This window comes from Pipistrellus hanaki, assembly GCF_964339955.1.
Source record: "Pipistrellus hanaki genome assembly, chromosome: 7".
Taxonomy (NCBI): domain Eukaryota; kingdom Metazoa; phylum Chordata; class Mammalia; order Chiroptera; family Vespertilionidae; genus Pipistrellus; species Pipistrellus hanaki.
This window is the reverse complement of record NC_140509.1, coordinates 38,233,215-38,253,059: the sequence shown is the minus strand read 5'-3', so window position 1 is coordinate 38,253,059 and position 19,845 is coordinate 38,233,215. Positions and strand designations below refer to the sequence as shown.

Genomic DNA, 19,845 nt, shown 5'->3' with positions numbered 1-19,845 from the left:
ATTATGTACATGTTCCCAGGTGACTGCTGGAAGAATGAGAGGAACACTAGAAAACCCACTTTTCAGTGGACTCAGCTGTCTTTGAGGAGTTTCCCCCACATCTCATACAACACTACCATTTGGAGTCACATGGCCACACTAACTATAATACAAGGGAGTCTGGAATCATAGTCTTCTACCTGATGCGTTGCTGCCCCAAATAATGTAATGGTTCTCTTACTGGGGAGGAAGGGGAGAGCAGATTTGGCAGACAATTAGCAGTCTCTGCTATAGCCAGAGCTGCCAGAAACAGGCGAGAGATTTAATAGATATAAAGGACAAATATGATTACAATATTCTTAGAGATTGAGGTAAGTGGCTTTAATAGTTGTTAATATTTTAATAGCCTTACAGATTCGTTGCATAAAAATAAAAATATATAAGAATGTAAATTTCTTTTTTTTTTTTTGTTAAATATATTTTATTGATTTTACACAGAGAGGAACTGAGAGGGATAGAGAGTTAGAAACGTCGATGAGAGAGAAACATCGACCAGCTGCCTCTTGCACACCCCCCAATGGGGATGTGCCCACAACCAAGTACATGCCCTTGACCGGAATCGAACCCGGGACCTTTCAGTCCACAGGCCTGAGCCAAACCGGTTTCGGCAAGAATGTAAATTTCTTGAGGCTATGGACCATATTTGACATATCACTGTTTCATTGGTTTAGTGCCGATAAGCATTGTGAGCAGACACTCCAAAAATATTTGTTTAAAAATATTTGGTGAATGTGATGATGAATTTTGTTTGTCAACTTGACTGGGCCACTGGATGCCCAGACATTTGGTCAAATATTATTCTGGGTATGTCTGTGAGGGTGTTCATGGGTGAAATTAACATTTGAATTGGTAGACTGAGCAAAGCCAACCTCCCTCTCTATTTTGGGTGGGCCTCGTCCAATCAGTTGAAGGCCTGATAGAACAAAAAGGCTGACCTGCCGAAATCAGCTTGGCTCAGTGGATAGAGCATCGGCCTTCGGATTGAAAGGTCCCGGGTTCGATTCCGGTCAAGGGCATGTACTTTGGTTGTGGTCACATCCCCAGTAGGGGGTGTGCAGGAGGCAGCTGATCAATGATTCTCTCATTGTTTCTAACTCTCTATCCCTCTCTCTTCCTCTCTGTAAAAAAATCAATAAAAATATTTAAAAACAAAACAAAACAAAAAGGCTGACCCTTCTGTGAGTAAAAGAGAAACCCTCTTTCCTGACTTCAAGCTAGGACATTTTTTTTCTTTTTCCTTTGGACTTTTGGACTTAAACAGAAACATTGGCTCCTCCTGGGTCTTGAGCCTGGTGGTCTTCAGGCTAGACTAGACTCTCAGCTCTCTTGGTTTCTCAGTCTTTAGATTTGGATTGAACTACACCATTGGTTCTGCACCAGTGCTGGTGAGGATGTGGAGAAAATGGAACCCTTGTGCACTGCTGGTGGGAAGGCAGACTGCTGCAGCCACTGTGGAAAACAGTATGGAGTTTCCTCAAATATTTAAAAATGGAAACCCCATTTGGCCCAGTGATCCCACTTCTAGGACTATATCTCAAGAAATCAGAAACACCAATCAGAAAGGATATATGTACCCCTATGTTCATAGCAGCACATTTTACAATAGCTGAGATTTGGAAACAGCCTAAGTGCCCATCAGCAGATGAGTGGAATAAAAAACAGTGGTACATCTACACAATGGAATACTATGCTGCTATTAAAAAGAAGGAACTTTTACCATTTGCAACAGCATGGAGGAACCCGGAGAGGAGAGTGTCATGCTAAGTGAAATAAGTCAGTCAGAGAAAGACAAGTATTACACAATCACACTCATAATGTAGAATCTAAGTAACAAAATAAACAGATGAACAGAGTGGATCCAGAGACATGGAGCATGGAACAGAGTGCAGAATCGCACAGGGAAGGTGGGGGAGGGTCGGTGGGTAGGAGGTAATCAACCAAAAATTTTGTATGCATATATGCATAACCCGTGGACACAGACAATAAGGTGCTGAAGGCCTGGGTTGGGTTGGGTCCTGGAGGGGGTCAGTGGGGGGAAAAGGGGACATATGTAATACTTTCAGCAACAAAGAATTATTTAAAAAAATAAAGATAGGCTTGACTGCAAAAATATGCTTATGAATATGTTTCTTTTAATATGAAAAAATAAAATATACAGTGTAGCCAGGATTGTTAAATGGTTCAAAATTCCACTTTTTCTCTGAATACATTTTTGGAAGCTGCTGGTTGGTAAGAATCACATTGATGTGTAATTCATAAAAACTGGCTTAAATGAAATTGTACCACATATATTTTTATATTTTCAGGGACTTTAAAATTAGTTTTACATATTCATTTATTTTTAAAAATCAGAGGGAAGTAATAGAATATGAGTCCAATTACAGGAATTTAACTTGGCCTAGTTCCCCAGATTTCTAAGTTCTGGGTGGGCTTTTGTTGTTGCTTTTATAGAATTGAATTGCCACTTTACTCTGTCATGGAAAAATTTGCTAACAGTGTATGGGAGTTTGTAGTTACTAAACATAAAAGGATATTAAAAGACTAGAGGGCTGTTGCATGAAGATTCATACAAGAATATGCTTTCCTTTCCCCTGGCTTTGCTCCCAGTCGCCCGGGAGTCTGCAAGTCCTTGTTCCCTGGCCACCCGGGAGCTGGTAAGTCCTCGCTCCCGGCCAGAGCACCACTCCTGTAGATCCCTCTGCCCCCCTCTCTCCCTCATAGCAGGCGTCCCGCCCTGCCCGGCCTCTCTGAGACTGCATATGCAAATTAACCTGCCATCTTTGTCTGGTTAATTTGCCTACTCACTCGTGATTGGCTCTGGGCATAGCGGAGGTACAGTCAATTTATATGTTTGTCTATTATTAGGTAAGATATCCAGGTGACATTATCATTTACATGGCATATGATATGGGAGACCTGTTAGTGTTAGAAATTAGTTTCATATATTTTCATGGGAAATTATTTGTAAAAAGAGTGGCTAACTGCATCAACAAATGATAGTTACATGTCATTTTTAAGTGAATGACAACAAGCCTTATTCTCAGGTTATTGATATTTTGATTAGTATATTTTCAGGCAGATCTTTGAGACATAACATTCAGAAGTTTACTGTTTCTTTATAGATATTCATGTATTTTTGAGACTAACTTTAGCTTAGTTTTTCCCCTGATTTTAATTTCCAAATTTTTCATTTCAAGCTTGAGAAAAATTTGGGTTTTCTTTTTAAAATATATTACTACACATAATTCTGTGTCATTTCAAAGAGTGATTTCATGGCATTTTGCTTTAAATGATCAGTCTTCTCAGTTATATCTTTAGCAAGTGAAATATGCTTTCTATTTTATAGTTACTTTTTATGCAAATATCACTTTCCAGTTGCTTTACATTTTAAATGTAATTGTACCAGAATCAATATGCTAATCAGTTTTCTGAGCAGCAATTTTAGGGTTCTTAAAATTTTAATGTAAGTCTCTAAAATGAAACATTTAAAACTTTACTGTTTATGCAGTAAGTTACTGAAATCTAATTATGTTCTAAGCACTAAAGATAAAAGAGTGAGAAAAACAGACAAGTTCTCTGACGTCATGGCATTTGCATTCTGGCATGGGGCCACAAATGACAAGTAGAAAAGCAAATGGCATGGGAAAAGGGTCCAGCCACACTGCAGTGGAGTCCTGGTTTCTGCTCAAACTCCCAGGTCAGGAACTGACAGGCTGCACTGATCTACTCTTCTCCAGATAACCAAGAAAGAGTGACGGGGCGGGGCAGGCACAGATGGACACACTAGATTATCCTCTTGGAAAGAAACCATTCTGCTGCTGTCCACACATTGTGGGGCTCCATGGGATCTCCTGCTGAGCATGTAACAATGAGGGTTTTGCAGTCATGAGAATCTCACCTGGACATCTTTTGAGAAGTCAAAAGGAGCTATTGTCCCAGCTAGTTCTTGCAGGCATCTTGGAGAGCTCCAGCAGGGGTCAGGGGTCATTCAGTGGACAAATCTATTTGCCTTTCTTCCTTTTGCCCCCAGGAATCTGAGCATAAGGCTTTCTATAAGTGACAGGAATTAATGGGCTTCTCCGTATTTTAAAAAAATAGAAGAAATAGAGAATTATTCATCCATTGACCTCCTTCACCTGCTTCCCAAGGTTGGACATGTTCATTTCTCCACACTCAGGGCCTGTCAACCTCAGGGATGAACCAGATTGTTCTTTTCCCAGAGTAATACACTCCCCAAAGACTTGGGATTTATTCTTTTACTATCATCAGAAACTTTCAGGGCCGAAGCAGGATGGCTGTAGAATTGTCCAACAAAAAATTAGTGATTACAGTTCTACTCATCCAGGTTGTCTAAGAAGCATCAGCAGTGGTCACAGTGAGTGAACCTGACCATCACCATGTTGGTGCACTTTTGCCAGACCCTTAGGTACAGCAGCCACAGTCTAACCAGATAGGCCTCTCGGAAATCCCCAGGAGACCTATCTCTAGGGGAAGACCTTTCTCCAGGGGGAATTGCTCATTCTGGTAGATTAATAGCTACTGGGGTTTCTCTTGCTATTACTACTTGTGTTACTACCCATTCCCAACAGATCTCTTAGGCCCATTCTGGGTCTTTGCATCAACCCATCAGTTCTATTTTGTTTGCTTGTTTCCAAGCCTCATAGTTACTTTACTATTGTTTTATGCAATCAGTGTTCATGTGAATAGGTAACATAGCATCTGTAATAATAAAAGGGTAATATGCTAATTGGTCTGGATGTCCTTCTGGAAGTCATTCCGGACGTCCTTCCTGATGAAGCCGAGGGCAGAGGGAAGCTAACCCAGGTCCCAGGTGCCTGCAGGCAGCCCAAGGGACGCCAGCCTGGGTCCCAGGTGCTGGAGGGAAGCCAGTACTGGCAGCCAGAGGAAGGAAGGCTTACTCTTGCATGAATTTTCAGGCCTCTAGTAAATGTAATAGTAGGATTCCAATGGACATACTGGGTGATTCTGGGGAGGCTTTAGAGAAGATAGAGCATTTAAGGTAAGGCATGAAGGGCAGAGAAGCAGGGAAGAAAGATATTTTTGGCCATAGTGTCATGGAAGAATAAAACATTTTTAAGTGTGTTCAGGAAATGGCGAGAAGTTTTGTGTGGTAGGAGTGTGTAAGAATAGTATAAGAATACTTAGGAAAGGAGTGTTGAAACAGGTGTCTCAATCTTATATAAGGCATTACCTGACCTATTTAAAGATGACCTACTCATGTTCGTAATTTAAAAGTCTCTTATAATAACTCCTATTTATTTCATATTTAACTAGAGGCCTGGTACACAGAATTTATGCATAGGGATGTGTGTCCCTCAGCCCAGCCTGCACCCTCTTCAATCTTTAGGATTGGGCCTAAACAGGCAGTCGGACATCCCTCTCACAGTCCAGGACTGCTGGCTCCCAACTGCTCACCTGCCTGCCTTACTGATTGCCCTTAACTGCTTCTGCCTCCAGACTGATCACGCCCTAACCACTCCCCTGCCAGCCTGATTGATGTCTAACTGCTCCCCTGTTTTCCCCCAACTTCCCTCCCCTACCAGCCTGGTCACCTCTAACTGCTCTCCCCTGCAGGCTTGATCTCCCCCAACTGCCCTCCCTTGCAGGCCTGGTCCCTCCCAACTGCTCTCCCCTGTTGACCTCATCGCCCACAACCGCCCTCCCCTGCTGGCCATTTTGTGGTGGCCATCTTATATCCACAAGGGGCAGGATCTTTGACCACATGGGGGCAGTCATCTTGGGTGTTGGAGTAATGGTCAGTTTGCATATCACTCTTTTATTAGATAAGATATAGGCCTGGTGCATGGGTGGGGGTCAGCTGGTTTGCCTGGTAGGGTGTCCCGGATCAGGGTGGGGGTTCCCTTGGGGTGTGGGGCGGCCTGGCTGAGGGGCCTGTGGTAGTTTGTAGGTCGGCCACACACCCCAGCGACCCAAGTGGAGGCCCTAGTATCTGGGATTTATTTATCTTTTACAATTGAAACTTTGTAGCCTAGAGTGGAGCCAAGCCTCCTGCTTGCTTCATGGCAACAGCCATTTCTGTTGGGATTTATTTATCTTCTATAATTGAAACTTTGTAGTGTTAAGTGGAAGCCTGGGCCAGCCAGGGTGTATGGAAAGCTTGGCTTCCTCCATCGCCAGGGAAACCCAAGTCTCCCTCCTACTCTCTCACTGGCCGTGGCCATCTGGGTTGATTAATTTGCATACTCGCTCTGTATTGGCTGATGGACATGGCTTGTGAGCGTGGCTTGTGGGTGTAGCACAGTGATGGTAAATTCGCATATTACTCTTTTATTAGATAGGTTGATATTAATAATGATATTTATATCTCCATTTGCATGTTTTCAACTCATTTTCTCCTTTTACCTAATTTCATCTGAACAATATGTTAGTGACTCAGATCTGAAAATGTTATAGTAACTAGGTATTGAAAGCTTACATGGTTTACTCACAGCCAAATGGCTATGTTTATAGTATCACCAGATATTCTGATTCTTAATTCCATACACTTGGATGTTATTTTTGTAAATATATACTTTTTCTCCTTAACTTATTCTCTTTTCTCCACAGGACTTGGCTTTTACCCTGGAAGAAAGACAACAATTGAATATTCATGGATTATTGCCACCTTGTTTCATCAGTCAGGATATCCAGGTTCTTAGAGTACTTAAAAATTGTGAGCGTCTGAACTCTGACTTTGACAGGTAACACATTTTATATTTCTCTTAGACAGTCGTTTATCTTATTTTTTATTAGATGAGAAAGTTAAAATATTTAGTGATTTGGAAAAAGTAGTCAACTTTGAGGAGAATTTGCCTATAATACAATGATATTTTAAAAAATTTACCCTTTTTAGGAACATTTGAATAAAATTTTCTTTCTAAACTGTTATCCTCAGAGAGATTACTTTGCTCTTGTGATAAAATTGTTGCTATAAAGATGAGTTATCTGGAAATGCCATCCTGGACAAAGCAAAACAGGTTAAAGTGGTTTTTAGTCAGACTATGAGTGCATATTGGGTGCACTTTTTCAACCTCTAAACCTGGTTCTAATGCTATTGTGAATTTAGGTCACTTACTGTGTTTAGAATTCAGTTTCCATGTTTGCACAGAGATAAAGGTAACGTGTGCCCTACCTCTGTAATGAGATAGCCCTAGTTTGAAATTCTGGCTGTGTTTCACTAGCACTGGGGCCTCGAACAAACCACCAGAACCTCTGTCAGGACCACACTATATGCCTTGTTCTCTGCTTTGGACTCTTCCCTTATGGAGGCACTAAACCTCAGGTTTTTCATTTATGGATTGAAGAGAATAGTTATTTCAAAATATTATTGTGATATTTAGAAAAGGAAGCTAACCCAATACCTAGTAAGTATTTGTATTAGGGTTTTCTAGCGGTCTTCAGAGAAACAGAAGCAACAGGATATATTTGTTGTGTGTACACACACACACACACACACACACATCACATCCTGTTGTATGGAGATATATATTTATTTCAAGGGATTGGCTCCCGTGATTGTGAAGCCTGGTTAAGTCCTAAGTCTGCAGGTAGACTGGCAGCTGGAGAACAAGAAAAGACTTGCAGTCTAAAGGCAGACTCCTTGTAGAATTCCTTTTTGCTAAAGAGAATACTACTACTAATAATGGACTAGCAGTCCAAATCCCATTTGGTAGGCAGGATCAGTCATCCTAGCTAGCCTGGTAACTTCCTTCTTTGCTTATTGATTCAGAGGCATGTGGTGTCCATAGTGGCTTGTGGCTATCTTAATTTTCAGTCTAATGGAATTGTCTCCTGGTGGAAACATTCCTCCTTTTGAAACTAAGACTTATTGGTCAGCAGAGCATAATATCATTGGGACAAGAAGCAGAAATTTTGCTAGTGGGTCACTGGTAATAATAGTGAGTGGTGCCACTTACATTTTTACTCCTGGGTCCGTAGACCTGTGAATCCTGGTTATGGGAGAAATAGCATCATGCTGGACATGGATTCACATCATACATAGCCTCCTAGAGAACTTTGCCTCAGCTTTGCAGGTGTTACCACCTAGCTGGTGTTGTTACTGAGCTTCTAAAGGTCATTCCACAATTCTGTTAAGTCAGCTGCTTTACGATGGTGGGGAAACATAGCAAGACTAATGAATTTCATGAATATGGGCCCAGTGCCATGCTTCATTTGCTCTAAAGTGAGACCCAAGAAGCAATGCCTGTGGAATACCATGATAGTGGATAAGGCCTTCTGTAAGTCCACAGATGGTAGTTTTGGCTGAAGCATTGTGTGTAGGGAAGGCAAATCTGTATCCAGAGTAAGTGTCAATTCCAGTAACAACAACACTGCCTCTTCCATGATGGAAGCAGTCCAATGTAATCACCTGCCACCGGGTGGCTTGCTGATCACCCCGAGGCATGTGATGTTGGCCTATGGCAGATTGGGCACTCAAGAGAGTATAAAGGTAGATCAGCCTTGGTAACTGGAAGTCCATATTGCTGAGCCCGTGAAGACCTCCATTCCTGCCACGCCCACTGTTTTCCTGAACCCTAGGGGTGGTGTCGGGCAGCTGGAGAAAGAGATTAACTCAGCTTGTCCATTTGTGTATTTTTACTTCTTCTTAAACCTCTCCACAGTCGCTTTCACTTGTTACTTAAGTTCTTCCTTCAGCTTATTTTTCACTTTATATTCTTTTTCTGGTTCGAGGATCAGTAGGAATACCTGTGTCAGGAGTAGAATGAATGAGGGGAAGAATGGTAGGTTGGGAAAGGAAATTGTCAAGGTAATAGAGGCTAGATAAAGGACTTTTGCTATTAATCAGAGTGGAAAGGGAAGCCTTTCAAGGTTTTGAACAGGAAATCAACATGATCTGAGCTACATTTCAAGAAGAGAATGGCTGCAATATTGAGAATAGAATATAGGCTGGAAGAATCTTTAGGAGACTATTATAATAATCCAAGTAAAAGATGATGGTGATTTAGACCCAGGATGGTAGCAGTGAAGGTGTTTAGATTTTGGATATATGTTGAAAGAAAAGCCTAATGTATTAGAGATAAGTGTTAGAGACCTTGCAGAGAGGAGAAAACAGCAAAAAGAAACAAAAAAGAAATTGCAAAGAAACAGGAAACTAGTGAGGTAGAAAGAAAATGAAGAGAATATGATGTCCTAGAAGTCAAGTAAAGAGAGTTTATTGACTTATAGGGATTGCCACTTGAGTCAAATGTTCTGATAAAATGAGGTCTGAGGGTTGATCATTGATTTAGCAATTTGGACTTACACATTTGCTAAATCAGTTTTAGCATGTCTAAAAGTCATCATCTTCTTCCTAAATTTTAATTTTTTGGGTTAGCATAACCTATCCGTTTGCCCAGCATTAGAATCCTGTATGTCTGACACTAAATGCTACACATTTTCAACTACTTCAGGGAATGGAAATCAATCCAAAAAGGCTAGTAAGATTGTTAAATACAATCTTAAAATATTATTTTAAATTATACCAAGCAATTTGAGTTTTATTTTACAAACCATTGAAGGCTAGATGTAACATGATAAGTTTGATGCTTAGAAAGATAAGTCTGGGTCAAAAATGTCTCTAGAAAGAAAAAAGCTATTTGATACAAATAATAAGAAAAGTCCCTTAAACTTTCTTGCTACCTTAGTAATTTTTAGGCCAGCACTCTAACCACAGTTTTTCTAAATCTATAGCTTTATTTTATTCAATATATTCAATATATTCTTTACTCATTTTTCATTTGTTATTTCCCTTGGTTATTCAGCACTGAAAGTTAAAGGATAAAGTCTTTGTATTTACTTAAAATTAATATTATATGTATATTTATATTTTCATCATTAAATTCATATTTTCATCATTCTTTCATTTTAAAATAGGGATAAAGTCATTTAAAATATTAAGTAAAACTTCTATTTTAGCAATTATTTTAATATTTGAATGACACTCGCTGAGGTTTATGGTTCTTCATTCTTTGAGGTATTTAAGAATATATCTAAAGTGTTTTTGATCAGATGTTTCCTGTGTGACCTAAAAGTCCTTCATACTTTGTTGAAAAATGTTTAATAAGATTTCTAAGCAGCTATTTCATGGCTTTGTTAGAATATAGACCTCATTTTGTCCATTTTCCACAGGTATCTTCTCTTAATGGATCTTCAAGACAGAAACGAAAAGCTCTTTTATCGAGTGCTTATGTCTGACATTGAGAAGTTCATGCCTATTGTTTATACCCCCACTGTGGGTCTGGCTTGCCAGCAATATAGTTTAATTTTTCTGAAACCAAGGTATGTAAACTTTTATCTTAAATACAACTCATGTCCTTATTTTTTTAATAAAAGTTTTGCAATAAAATATTGAATGGAATTGAACTTGGGAAAATCTAAATCAAATTTTATTTAAAAGAACATTAAATATAAATATATATATAACATTAAAAGCATAGTATTTTCTTTCTAGATTTAAGATAAGAATAAAGTATTTCTAAACCAATTTAGGTTTCCTTTTACAGAGAGTAAATGAATGTGTGTGTGTGTGTTTTTTTTTTGTGTGTGTGTGTGTTTTTAAAAATATATATTTTATTGATTTTTTACAGAGAGGAAGAGAGAGGGATAGAGAGTTAGAAACATATATGTGAAACATTGATCAGCTGCCTCTTGCACACCCCCTACTGGGGATGTGCCCGCAACCAAGGTACATGCCCTTGACCGGAATCGAACCTGGGACTTTTCAGTCTGCAGGTTGACGCTCTATCCACTGAGCCAAACCGGTTTCGGCAAACGTGTTTTTTATTTGGAAAGAAAATAATTGCTCATAATTAATTTTGCCTTTGAGATGATAATTATCACTATTATGTGTATATTTTACAAGTTAAAGCAAAGATTCCAAATTTTTGTTAAAATGGGAGACTACTATTTTCTAAAATCAGAGTGTTGTCATTAAAGTAGTTCTTTTGTTGATTTCCCTTAAGTGACATAGTAGTCATCTTTAATGATGAACACAGTTTTTCTAAATCTATAGCTTTATTTTATTCAATATATTAATGAATTTAAAGATAAAAAGAAATGTTTATCAGTTTATACTAAAAATATAAAAGCCTACTAAAAGCATTGTCATTGAAAATTAGATTGAATATGTGATTTTACATAAATATATGAATATAGTGGTATTTAGCATACCTATTCCATATTACCCTCTGTATAAATAAAAGAACTAGACGCTGATCAATGTTAAGTGGTTAGAGTGTGGGCCCCTCCTATCGAAGGTTTGTGGGTTTGATTCCAGTTAAGGGTAAGTACCTCGGTTATGGGTTTGCTCCCTGCCTTGGGCATGTGCAGGAGACAATGAGTTGATGTGTCTCTCTCACACAGATATTTCTCTTTATTTCTCTTCCCTTCCCTCCCTTTTTTCCACTCTCTAACAATCAATGGAAGAAAATCCTTTGGTGAGAATTAACGAAATAATAATAATAATGATACACAGTACTCATATACCTCAAAAAAGTCATTCCTTACAAAACATTTGCCAGCTAAATTCTAAATCTTGTCCTTTTTATTAAAGAAAATTTGTATTCACTATTAAAATAGTCATTATATAATGCAATAGATATGTGCTTTTAATATCATTTAACAGACTACCTACAAATATTGAACTACTTCTCTTTATACAAGTGGTGATGTGACTAATTTTTGTTGTTATTTCCTCACCTGAAGATATTTTTCCCATTGCTTTTCAGAGAGAATGGAAGGGAGGGAGGAAGGGTAAGAGAAGAAGAAAAAAAGAGAGAAAGAGAGGGAGAGGAGAGAGAAAGAGATCACTGTGAGAGGGGCATATTCATTGGCTGCCTCCTGCACACCTTGGCTGGGGCCAGGGATGGTACATGCCTGGTACATGCCTTTGACTAGGAATCAAACCCAGGACCCTTTGATGTGCGGGCCAGCACTCTAACCACTTAAAAGCACCAGTCAGGGCTGTATATTATTATTTTTTATTTTTTAAAAATATATTTTTATTGATCTCAGGACAGGAGAGAGAGAGAAAGATAGAAATATCAATGATGAGAGAGTATCATTGATTGGCTGCCTCCTGTATCCCCCTACTGAGGATCGAGTTCACAACCCTAGCATGTGCCTTTGACTAGAATTGATCCCAGGAACTTCTAGTCCACAACCCAACACCCTATCCATTGAGCCCAACCAGCTACGGCTATATATAATTTGTTTTTAAATTTACATTTTATTGATTTTTACAGAGAGGAAGGGAGAGGGATAGAGAGCTAGAAACATCAATGAGAGAGAAACATCGATCAGCTGCCTCATGCACACCCCCTCCGGGGGATGTGCCCGCAACCAAGATACATGCCCTTGACTGGAATCAAACCTGGGACCTTTCAGTCTGCAGGCTGATACTCTCTTCTTTGAGCCAAACCGGTTTTGGCTGTATATAGTTTTTTAATCATACAAATAATACATATTAATGAAAAATAGAGAACATGCAAATAAGTAGATGGAAAAAATATTTTTTCAATACCTAATTGTCATCAAGCCCAAAAACCTGATATATACAAATACATTCTAGTTTTGCTTATAGAAGGATCATACTAAATAAACTCTTACTTTATTGTCTTCTCTGAGTGACGTCATAACATCTATCCATGTCTACAAAATATAATTCTACATAAAGAATCTTAATAAAAGCATAATTGGATAAAACTTGGCTATTTAAAAATGTAATTTAAGTATATTTATTGAAATTCTAACTTTTCTGAGAGATACTGAGAAATGCTAACATTTCTAAGGAATACTAAGGAATGTGGGAGCTTAGGTTAAAGTTGACATAGAAATATCAATAGCAACAATTATTTTTGAGCACTTATATACTAGATGATTTTCTAAGGACTGGGGATACTTTGGTGTATGTATAAATATAAGTACAAAAGACAGGAAAATAAGAAATAAGGATATTTTCTAGAATATTTGCAGGTAGTTAAGTGTTTAGGAGAAAGAGTTGAGCAGGGACAGGGGGATCCGGAGTGTCAGTTGCTTTGGAGAGGGCAGTTGCAATTTTAAATAGAGTGATAGTGTAGGCCTCATTGGGAGGTGATATTGGAGGAGTGGGGGGCTGGGGGGAGTCATTAAGATACAGAGGAGCCCTGACCGGTTTGGTTTAGTGGATAGAGCGTTGGCCTGCAGACTCAAGGGTCCCAGGTGCGATTCTGGTCAAGGGCATGTACCTTGGTTGCGGGCACATCCCCAGTAGGGAGTGTGCAGGAGGCAGCTGATGGATGTTTCTCTCTCATCAATGTTTCTAACTCTCTATTCCTCTCCCTTTCTCTCTGAAAAAAATCAATAAAATATATTAAAAAAAAAAAAAAGATACAGAGGAAATGTGTGCCAGGCAGGAGGAATAGTCAGTGCCAGGACCTATGTGGGAACATGCATGGAGACCAGGGCAGCATGGAGACCAGTGAGGCTGGAGTAGAGTGAGAGAGGGAGCAGTAGATGTGATACAGATGCTAAGATAAACGAGAGAGTACAGAACCTATAGATTCTTGTATGCTATTTTAAAGAACATTGGCTTTTACTGTTTAGTAGGTAGAAGAATTAGGTAGCCAGGTTAGTAGCTGTTACAGTGAACCAAGTGACTCAGATTAGGAGGGTAGAATTCGAGGCAAGGGTTCAGATTCTGGATAAAGACAAAGAAGGTCACAAGGATTTCTTCTGGGATTGGAGACCTCTAGAGCAGTGCTTTTAACTACTCTGGAGCAGTTTGCCTATTTTCGCTTCTGGTTTTGCGACTTGTTTTAGTTTTGAATAAATTATTTAATGTTTTCCTCCTCTGTAACATAGGGATACTACTAATGCCCACCATCCTCCCACATTTTTCAAATCCAAAACTTTGAAAACCAAAACATTAAAAGAAATCCCCTTTGAGATACAACCTTATCTATATGAACCCATTTGTGACAAAATGTGAAATGAATATTTATAGTCTTGATATGGCTATATGACTATTTATATCTATATAGTATAATCTGTTATTCTTTAGAAGCCTTAATATATTTAATTTCTGGGAGCTTTGTCAGAAATAAACAGGGTGGATGGATGGGAGGATAGATGGATGAATAGACAGACAGACAGAATGATAGGAGAGGGAGAGAGGAGGAAGTATGGCAGGAGGTGGGAGATAGCAAAATGCTCACAAGTGTTGAATCTAGGTGCAAGTATTTATTGTATTCTTTTTTATTTTAATATATTTTATTGATTTTTCACAGAGAGGAAGGGAGAGGGATAGAGAGCTAGAAACGTCGTTGAGAGAGAAACATCAACCAGCTGCCTCCTGCACCCCCCACACCGGGGATGTGCCAGAAACCAATGTACATGCCCTTGACCGGAATTGAACCTGGGACCCTTCAGTCCACACACCGACGCTCTATTCACTGAGCCAAACTGGTTTCGGCCATTGTATTATTCTTTTAATTTTCCACAGTATTATGGCAGTTTCTGTCATGTTGATTTTTAATGTTTATATTTTGTTAAACTTTTGATTATTTTGAAGTTGTTAATAAAATAGTCCTCATGGCTTCTCCCGTAATTATAAAAAGAGAACTTTTTTGAAAACATATTATGTAGCATAAATTTAGACATTGTATTTAATTGGAAAGGAAATGGTGATTGTGTTTGAATAATGGTGGATCTTTCAGGCAGTAGTTAGCATATACTCTATTTTTTTAAAGCCAAAATTGACAAACGTCTATTAAACCTTTCCTGCTGCAGTAGAGGGTATTCTAAGGCATTCAGAAAGTGAACAGGAGGATTATACCTGTTATTATATTTACTTAGTGAATTTGGTGGTAGCAATTAGGAACATGTTATGTGAAAGTTAAGGGTTAATATTACAAGTACTGAGTGTAATACAGTTGGATAGCTTAACTATATTTTACTTACTATGACTAGTTGTTTATTTTCATTTTGAATATGGCATTAAAATCTGGTTAGGTATCAAAAGATAAATTCTTATAAGAATGTTTCTACATCCAGTATATTTTTTCTTAAGGTAAGATGCTGGAATATCCATTTATTGTTGGATTACCTCCTCCGAGTATGTCTATAACATTTGGATTTTTGCAGATCTAATACTTGGTAATGGAATATGCTTGTCTAATTGTGGCTAATTTGTTGATAGAGATGTAATTTTTGGAAGTTAGAAACAATTCATTTTGTACTTTTGCAGAATGCTAAGCTTAGTGTGTTAATTAAATTATTTGTATTCTGTCAATCTTTTATTTTATTTTTTAAAGAAATGCTTTTAAAGCAGATTTACATAATATATTTGGAAGTATTTTTACCTGCTATATTTTAGACTGCATTTTCCAAGAATCGTCTCCTTTTCTTATTCGTTCTTATTAGCTACATACTATTTTATCATGCCTTTGGCAATTAAGCATGTTTCTATTTTTCACATTTCTGATGTTCTATCAGTTTGTAAGCATCTAGAGAGAAGGGATTGTATTTTATAAATTATATCTATACTTTTCATCCTATTTAGGCTTAGTACCTTGTTGGTGCTGAATTAATATGTGTTTTTTGCTGCTTCTTAGAAATAGAATTTAATATTAATGTATTCATCTGCTCACATAGAAAACCATAAAGTATTAGTAATGTTCTTTATTTCTCCTACTGTTTAACTATATTGTTCTAAAAGGTAACTTCTCATAAATAAGAGATCTGAAAAAAATACTCCAAGGAATCAGGCTATGAGGAAGTAGAATTTCGATGAAATATAGATAATATATCTTTAAATACACATACTCCTTTCAATTACTAATTTTATACAGTAATTCACTGATATGATTTTGGCAAAAAGGATGAGCAAATATAATTTTGTTGATTACAGTTCTTAAAAAAGCATTTATGAAGCATTTATAACTAGTACCATTGGTTGGCTTGCCAAATGTTATGGTGAAAAAGTGTTCAATGCTCAAGTTAATTGTGGAAAATTTGAATTAACTAAAATTAAATAGGATTGTTTATTGTAAGATTTCACAGAATAATGTTTATTTTGCACATTTTTGGAGGATGTGGATTTGATTTTGTCATAGATACTTGCATGATTCTTGGCATACAGTAGCTATTCCCAGATAGTAGTTATTACATCTGGTATTGTAGCTCCCAGGTTTCTTCATGACTAAATGGATGAGGGTACCATTTACCAAGTTTCAGAATACTGAAATATGTTTGTAAGGGAATAGAAAGTTCTTTTGGGGACATGCTGAGATTTAAATATATTTGGGTCTTCCAAGTACAGATGTCTAGTAGGCATTTAAATATGTGACCTGGAATTTAGTAGATATTGTATAGAAAGCTCTTAGTATTTTAAGTACCATTATATATGCCACATAAATGGTACCTGTTTTGATATTGACAGTGCTGAAGATTAACAACAAGACTAATTGTTAAAGTGAATCATTCATTAAGATGTTTTAATTTTTAGTTTTATTTTTTTCTAGAACATTCTTAAGCAAATACATAAAAGTTTTATTTTTTCCTAGAATGTTCTTAAGGAAATGCAACATTAAGATGAACCAAAACAAAATATCAAAGTAGTGTTTCTACATTTGTTATTTGTTTTCTTTGGAATTCCAAAAAGGACTTGAAGTAGAGTATTCGTTATTTAATTTGTGAGGACTATTTTTTTTATTATTATTATTCCATGTGCAGTTTCATGTGAGAACGTAATATAGAAATGGTCATAACTATGACCATGATTAGACCACAATTAGAAGTGGAGATTGTTTACTTATACAGAAACATGCAGTTTCTCAGAGAAACAACAGTTCAAAAGATTTTGTAGTTTCATACAGTGAGGGTATCAATTTAACCTGATTTTGGCTTATGAAATAGCAGTAAGAAAAGATGTTTAAAAAGTAAGTGTAAAAGAAACCTACCCAAAGTTATTATTCTTTAATCCAAGAATGTTCTTATCATTTAGAACGGAGTATAATAACTATCAAATGAACAGTTAGTAGAATAAAAACAGTTAGTAGAATAAAAAATCTTCAGTACATTTTCTCACTTTAAATCTAGCTGATTTTCTTAAACATAGCCTATTTTTATGATGCTCTATAAAGCATGTGATGGCAGTTTTTAGTTTTATTAAGCTCTAAGTATTTCAGTAACTCAGTAATTGATTATAAAGAATTTAAGTTGTTCATGGCAAAGAAACATGGTTTCACAGCCAATTTTTATAGCTGCAAATTAAATAATTTAACCCTTGAAATAAGGCTGTGGCACTGTCAATAGTTTAGTGTTGTCTCGTTGTTACTGGACCATGGTGATGTAACCTGCCAAGTTATGCAGTGCCCTTATGTTAGCCGACATCTCTCGCTGTCCTAGGTCATCTTCCTCTTGAAGTTTCTAGGTAGGGGATGAGGAGGATCTAAACTAGGTGAACCAGGACTGTTTTTTCAATTAAATTTATTGGGGATAACATCTATAATAATAAAAGCGTAATATGCTAAATAGACTGGGCATCCTTCCGGACAGAGCCACAGCAGGCGAGGACTGTGGCAGAGGCATCAGAGGCCTCCCGTCACAGTGGCAGCAGCGCCAGGGGCGGGAGCCAGGACCAAGGCCCTTGCCCGGATTTTGTGCATCGGGCCTCTTGTTCGTTAATAAAAGTATAAGTTTCAAGTCCATGTGTATGACCCATCATCTGTAAGTTGTATTGCATGCCCACCATCCAAGTCAAATCTTTTTCTGTCATCATATATATATTTTGACACTCTTTACTTTCACTACTCCCCCACCCCCTTTCCTTTAAACCAAGACTATTCTTGCTTGGATTTGGCATTCTTCAGTTCAATCACTTTAAAATATTTAGAAATACTTAGGAGACTTTTGTGAACCATGGACTATTTTTAGCGTATAGCTATGGTTTAGTTTGTAATTTTATTTTTTATTTTATTGTAATTTTCTATATCTTTAGAATTTTAAATAGTTGATATTTAAGAGAGCAACTAATTTTTTAGTGCTTCTAGAAAAAAGATCATTTTAATGTTAGATGTAATAAACTTTTTACCATTTACCTATAGCAGTAAGTCTTTCATTTTGATTATATTTATTAAAAATATTATTTTGTTCTATTATTTCATTTCCCTTGAAATTGGCCTAATATTTTTACCTATGCTCTTTTAAAGTATGAGAAAAAGCACATGGTAGATTATTTTTCTCAAAGATATGAAACAAGTTAAATGGAATGTCTGGACTAGTTGAAGTCTCTTAACTGTTTCCTCAATTGATTTTTTTAAGAGATACTTATTTGAAAATAGTTGATTTTAGTTTAATATGGAGATTTAAATGATTTTGTGAACTACTAATTAATTCAAATTAACAATATTTTCTGATCAGACTAAATATGCTATTTATGAAAATGTATAAGTGACTTTCATTAAGTAAGTGAGGTAGAGTATCCTCAGTCTTACGTACTGGAAATTCACTGTGTTTCCAGAAGTAGTTTAAAATGCCAGCTATCTTCTTTCCTAAGTATTACTTTAATTAGGAAACATTTGGAGAATGGAAAAAATGTAGGCATGATTCAAACAGTAATTCTTCACATCAAGATCTAAAGATGGTCTATACATATGCATAGACAAATTTCTTTAGCAAGGCAGTGAAACTTATCTTTTATTGTAAAAGGCCCTAAAGTATAAAGTAACAGTTCATCTTGAGACTTTAAGTGTGGAAAACTTAAATGGAAATTCAAGTTTGGGATCCAAAAATAACTGCCACAGTCTGTGTGGCACACCCAAGTGTTTTGATTGAAGTTTAGTTTACACATAGCATATGGAGAATTAAGAAAGATTGCCAAGTTTTATCTCAGGTAGTATTTATGACAGTGTATTAACTTGGGTGTTTTTATATATTTTTAAGAAGGATTAAAAATTCCAGTCTTCATTACTGAAAATAAAGAATTTTTTAAAAGGGAGGCAGTGGCTATTTTGCATCACATACCAAGATCATACCTGTGTTTAGTTTTGGATGCCATATTTTTGAAGGGTCATTGGCAAACTGAGATTTATCCTGAGAAGAGTAACTAAAGCAGTGTCAGTTATTAAAAACTTACCACTATATGAGAAAGTGTTGGAAGAAACAGAAATGTTCATTCTAAAAGAAAAGACTTGAAAGGGATACAGTCAAGTCTTCACTTATTTGAAAGATTTTCATGTGAAAAAGAGTACACTTGCATGGTATAGCTCCAGAATGTAAAATGAATGGATGGAAGTTATTACATGGTTAGATTTAACTTAAATGTAAAGGAATATTTCTGATAATTTAACTCTCTTACTTTGGAGTAGACTTCTTTTTCTCCTCATTGGAAATATTCACATGGTGTAGAATAGATAATCATTGGTCATACAGGTTATACATGTGATTCTTGCATTGGGTGTGATTGTAAAATAGTTGAATTCTAAGGTCATTTTTAACAAGAAAATGCTGTGAATTTTTGAAAACTCGGCCTACAGATGCATAGTTTTAGGTATTTGGAACATGTCCTAAAGTACAACTAAATCAACACATCATTTCAAGTAACCCTGCTTTCTAATTCAGGAAGGGTTTTTGGTAACAACTTAATCACAATATAAAGAATGATTAAAAAATATGTTTTTAAATGAGAACTGATTTAAAACAGATTTAAAATGATTTGATAATACAACTCATCAGAATTCCTACTCCATCTCCCAAACAGTTTCACAAACACGTCCGTTTACACAGCGATGCTCTCGCTATAATGTA

The 19,845-nt window shown here is 36.9% G+C and overlaps 1 protein-coding gene across 1 annotated transcript in view; it reads left to right on the top strand.

Moving 5' to 3' along the window:
* Window positions 1-19,845, top strand: part of ME1 (malic enzyme 1) — a 135,462-nt gene that overhangs the window by 11,105 nt on the left and 104,512 nt on the right. Inside the window, exons 2-3 of the mRNA XM_084890631.1 lie at window positions 6,628-6,761; window positions 10,189-10,338. Of these exons, the coding sequence (XP_084746757.1) occupies window positions 6,628-6,761; window positions 10,189-10,338 (284 nt within the window). The remainder of the gene's footprint in view (window positions 1-6,627; window positions 6,762-10,188; window positions 10,339-19,845) is intronic.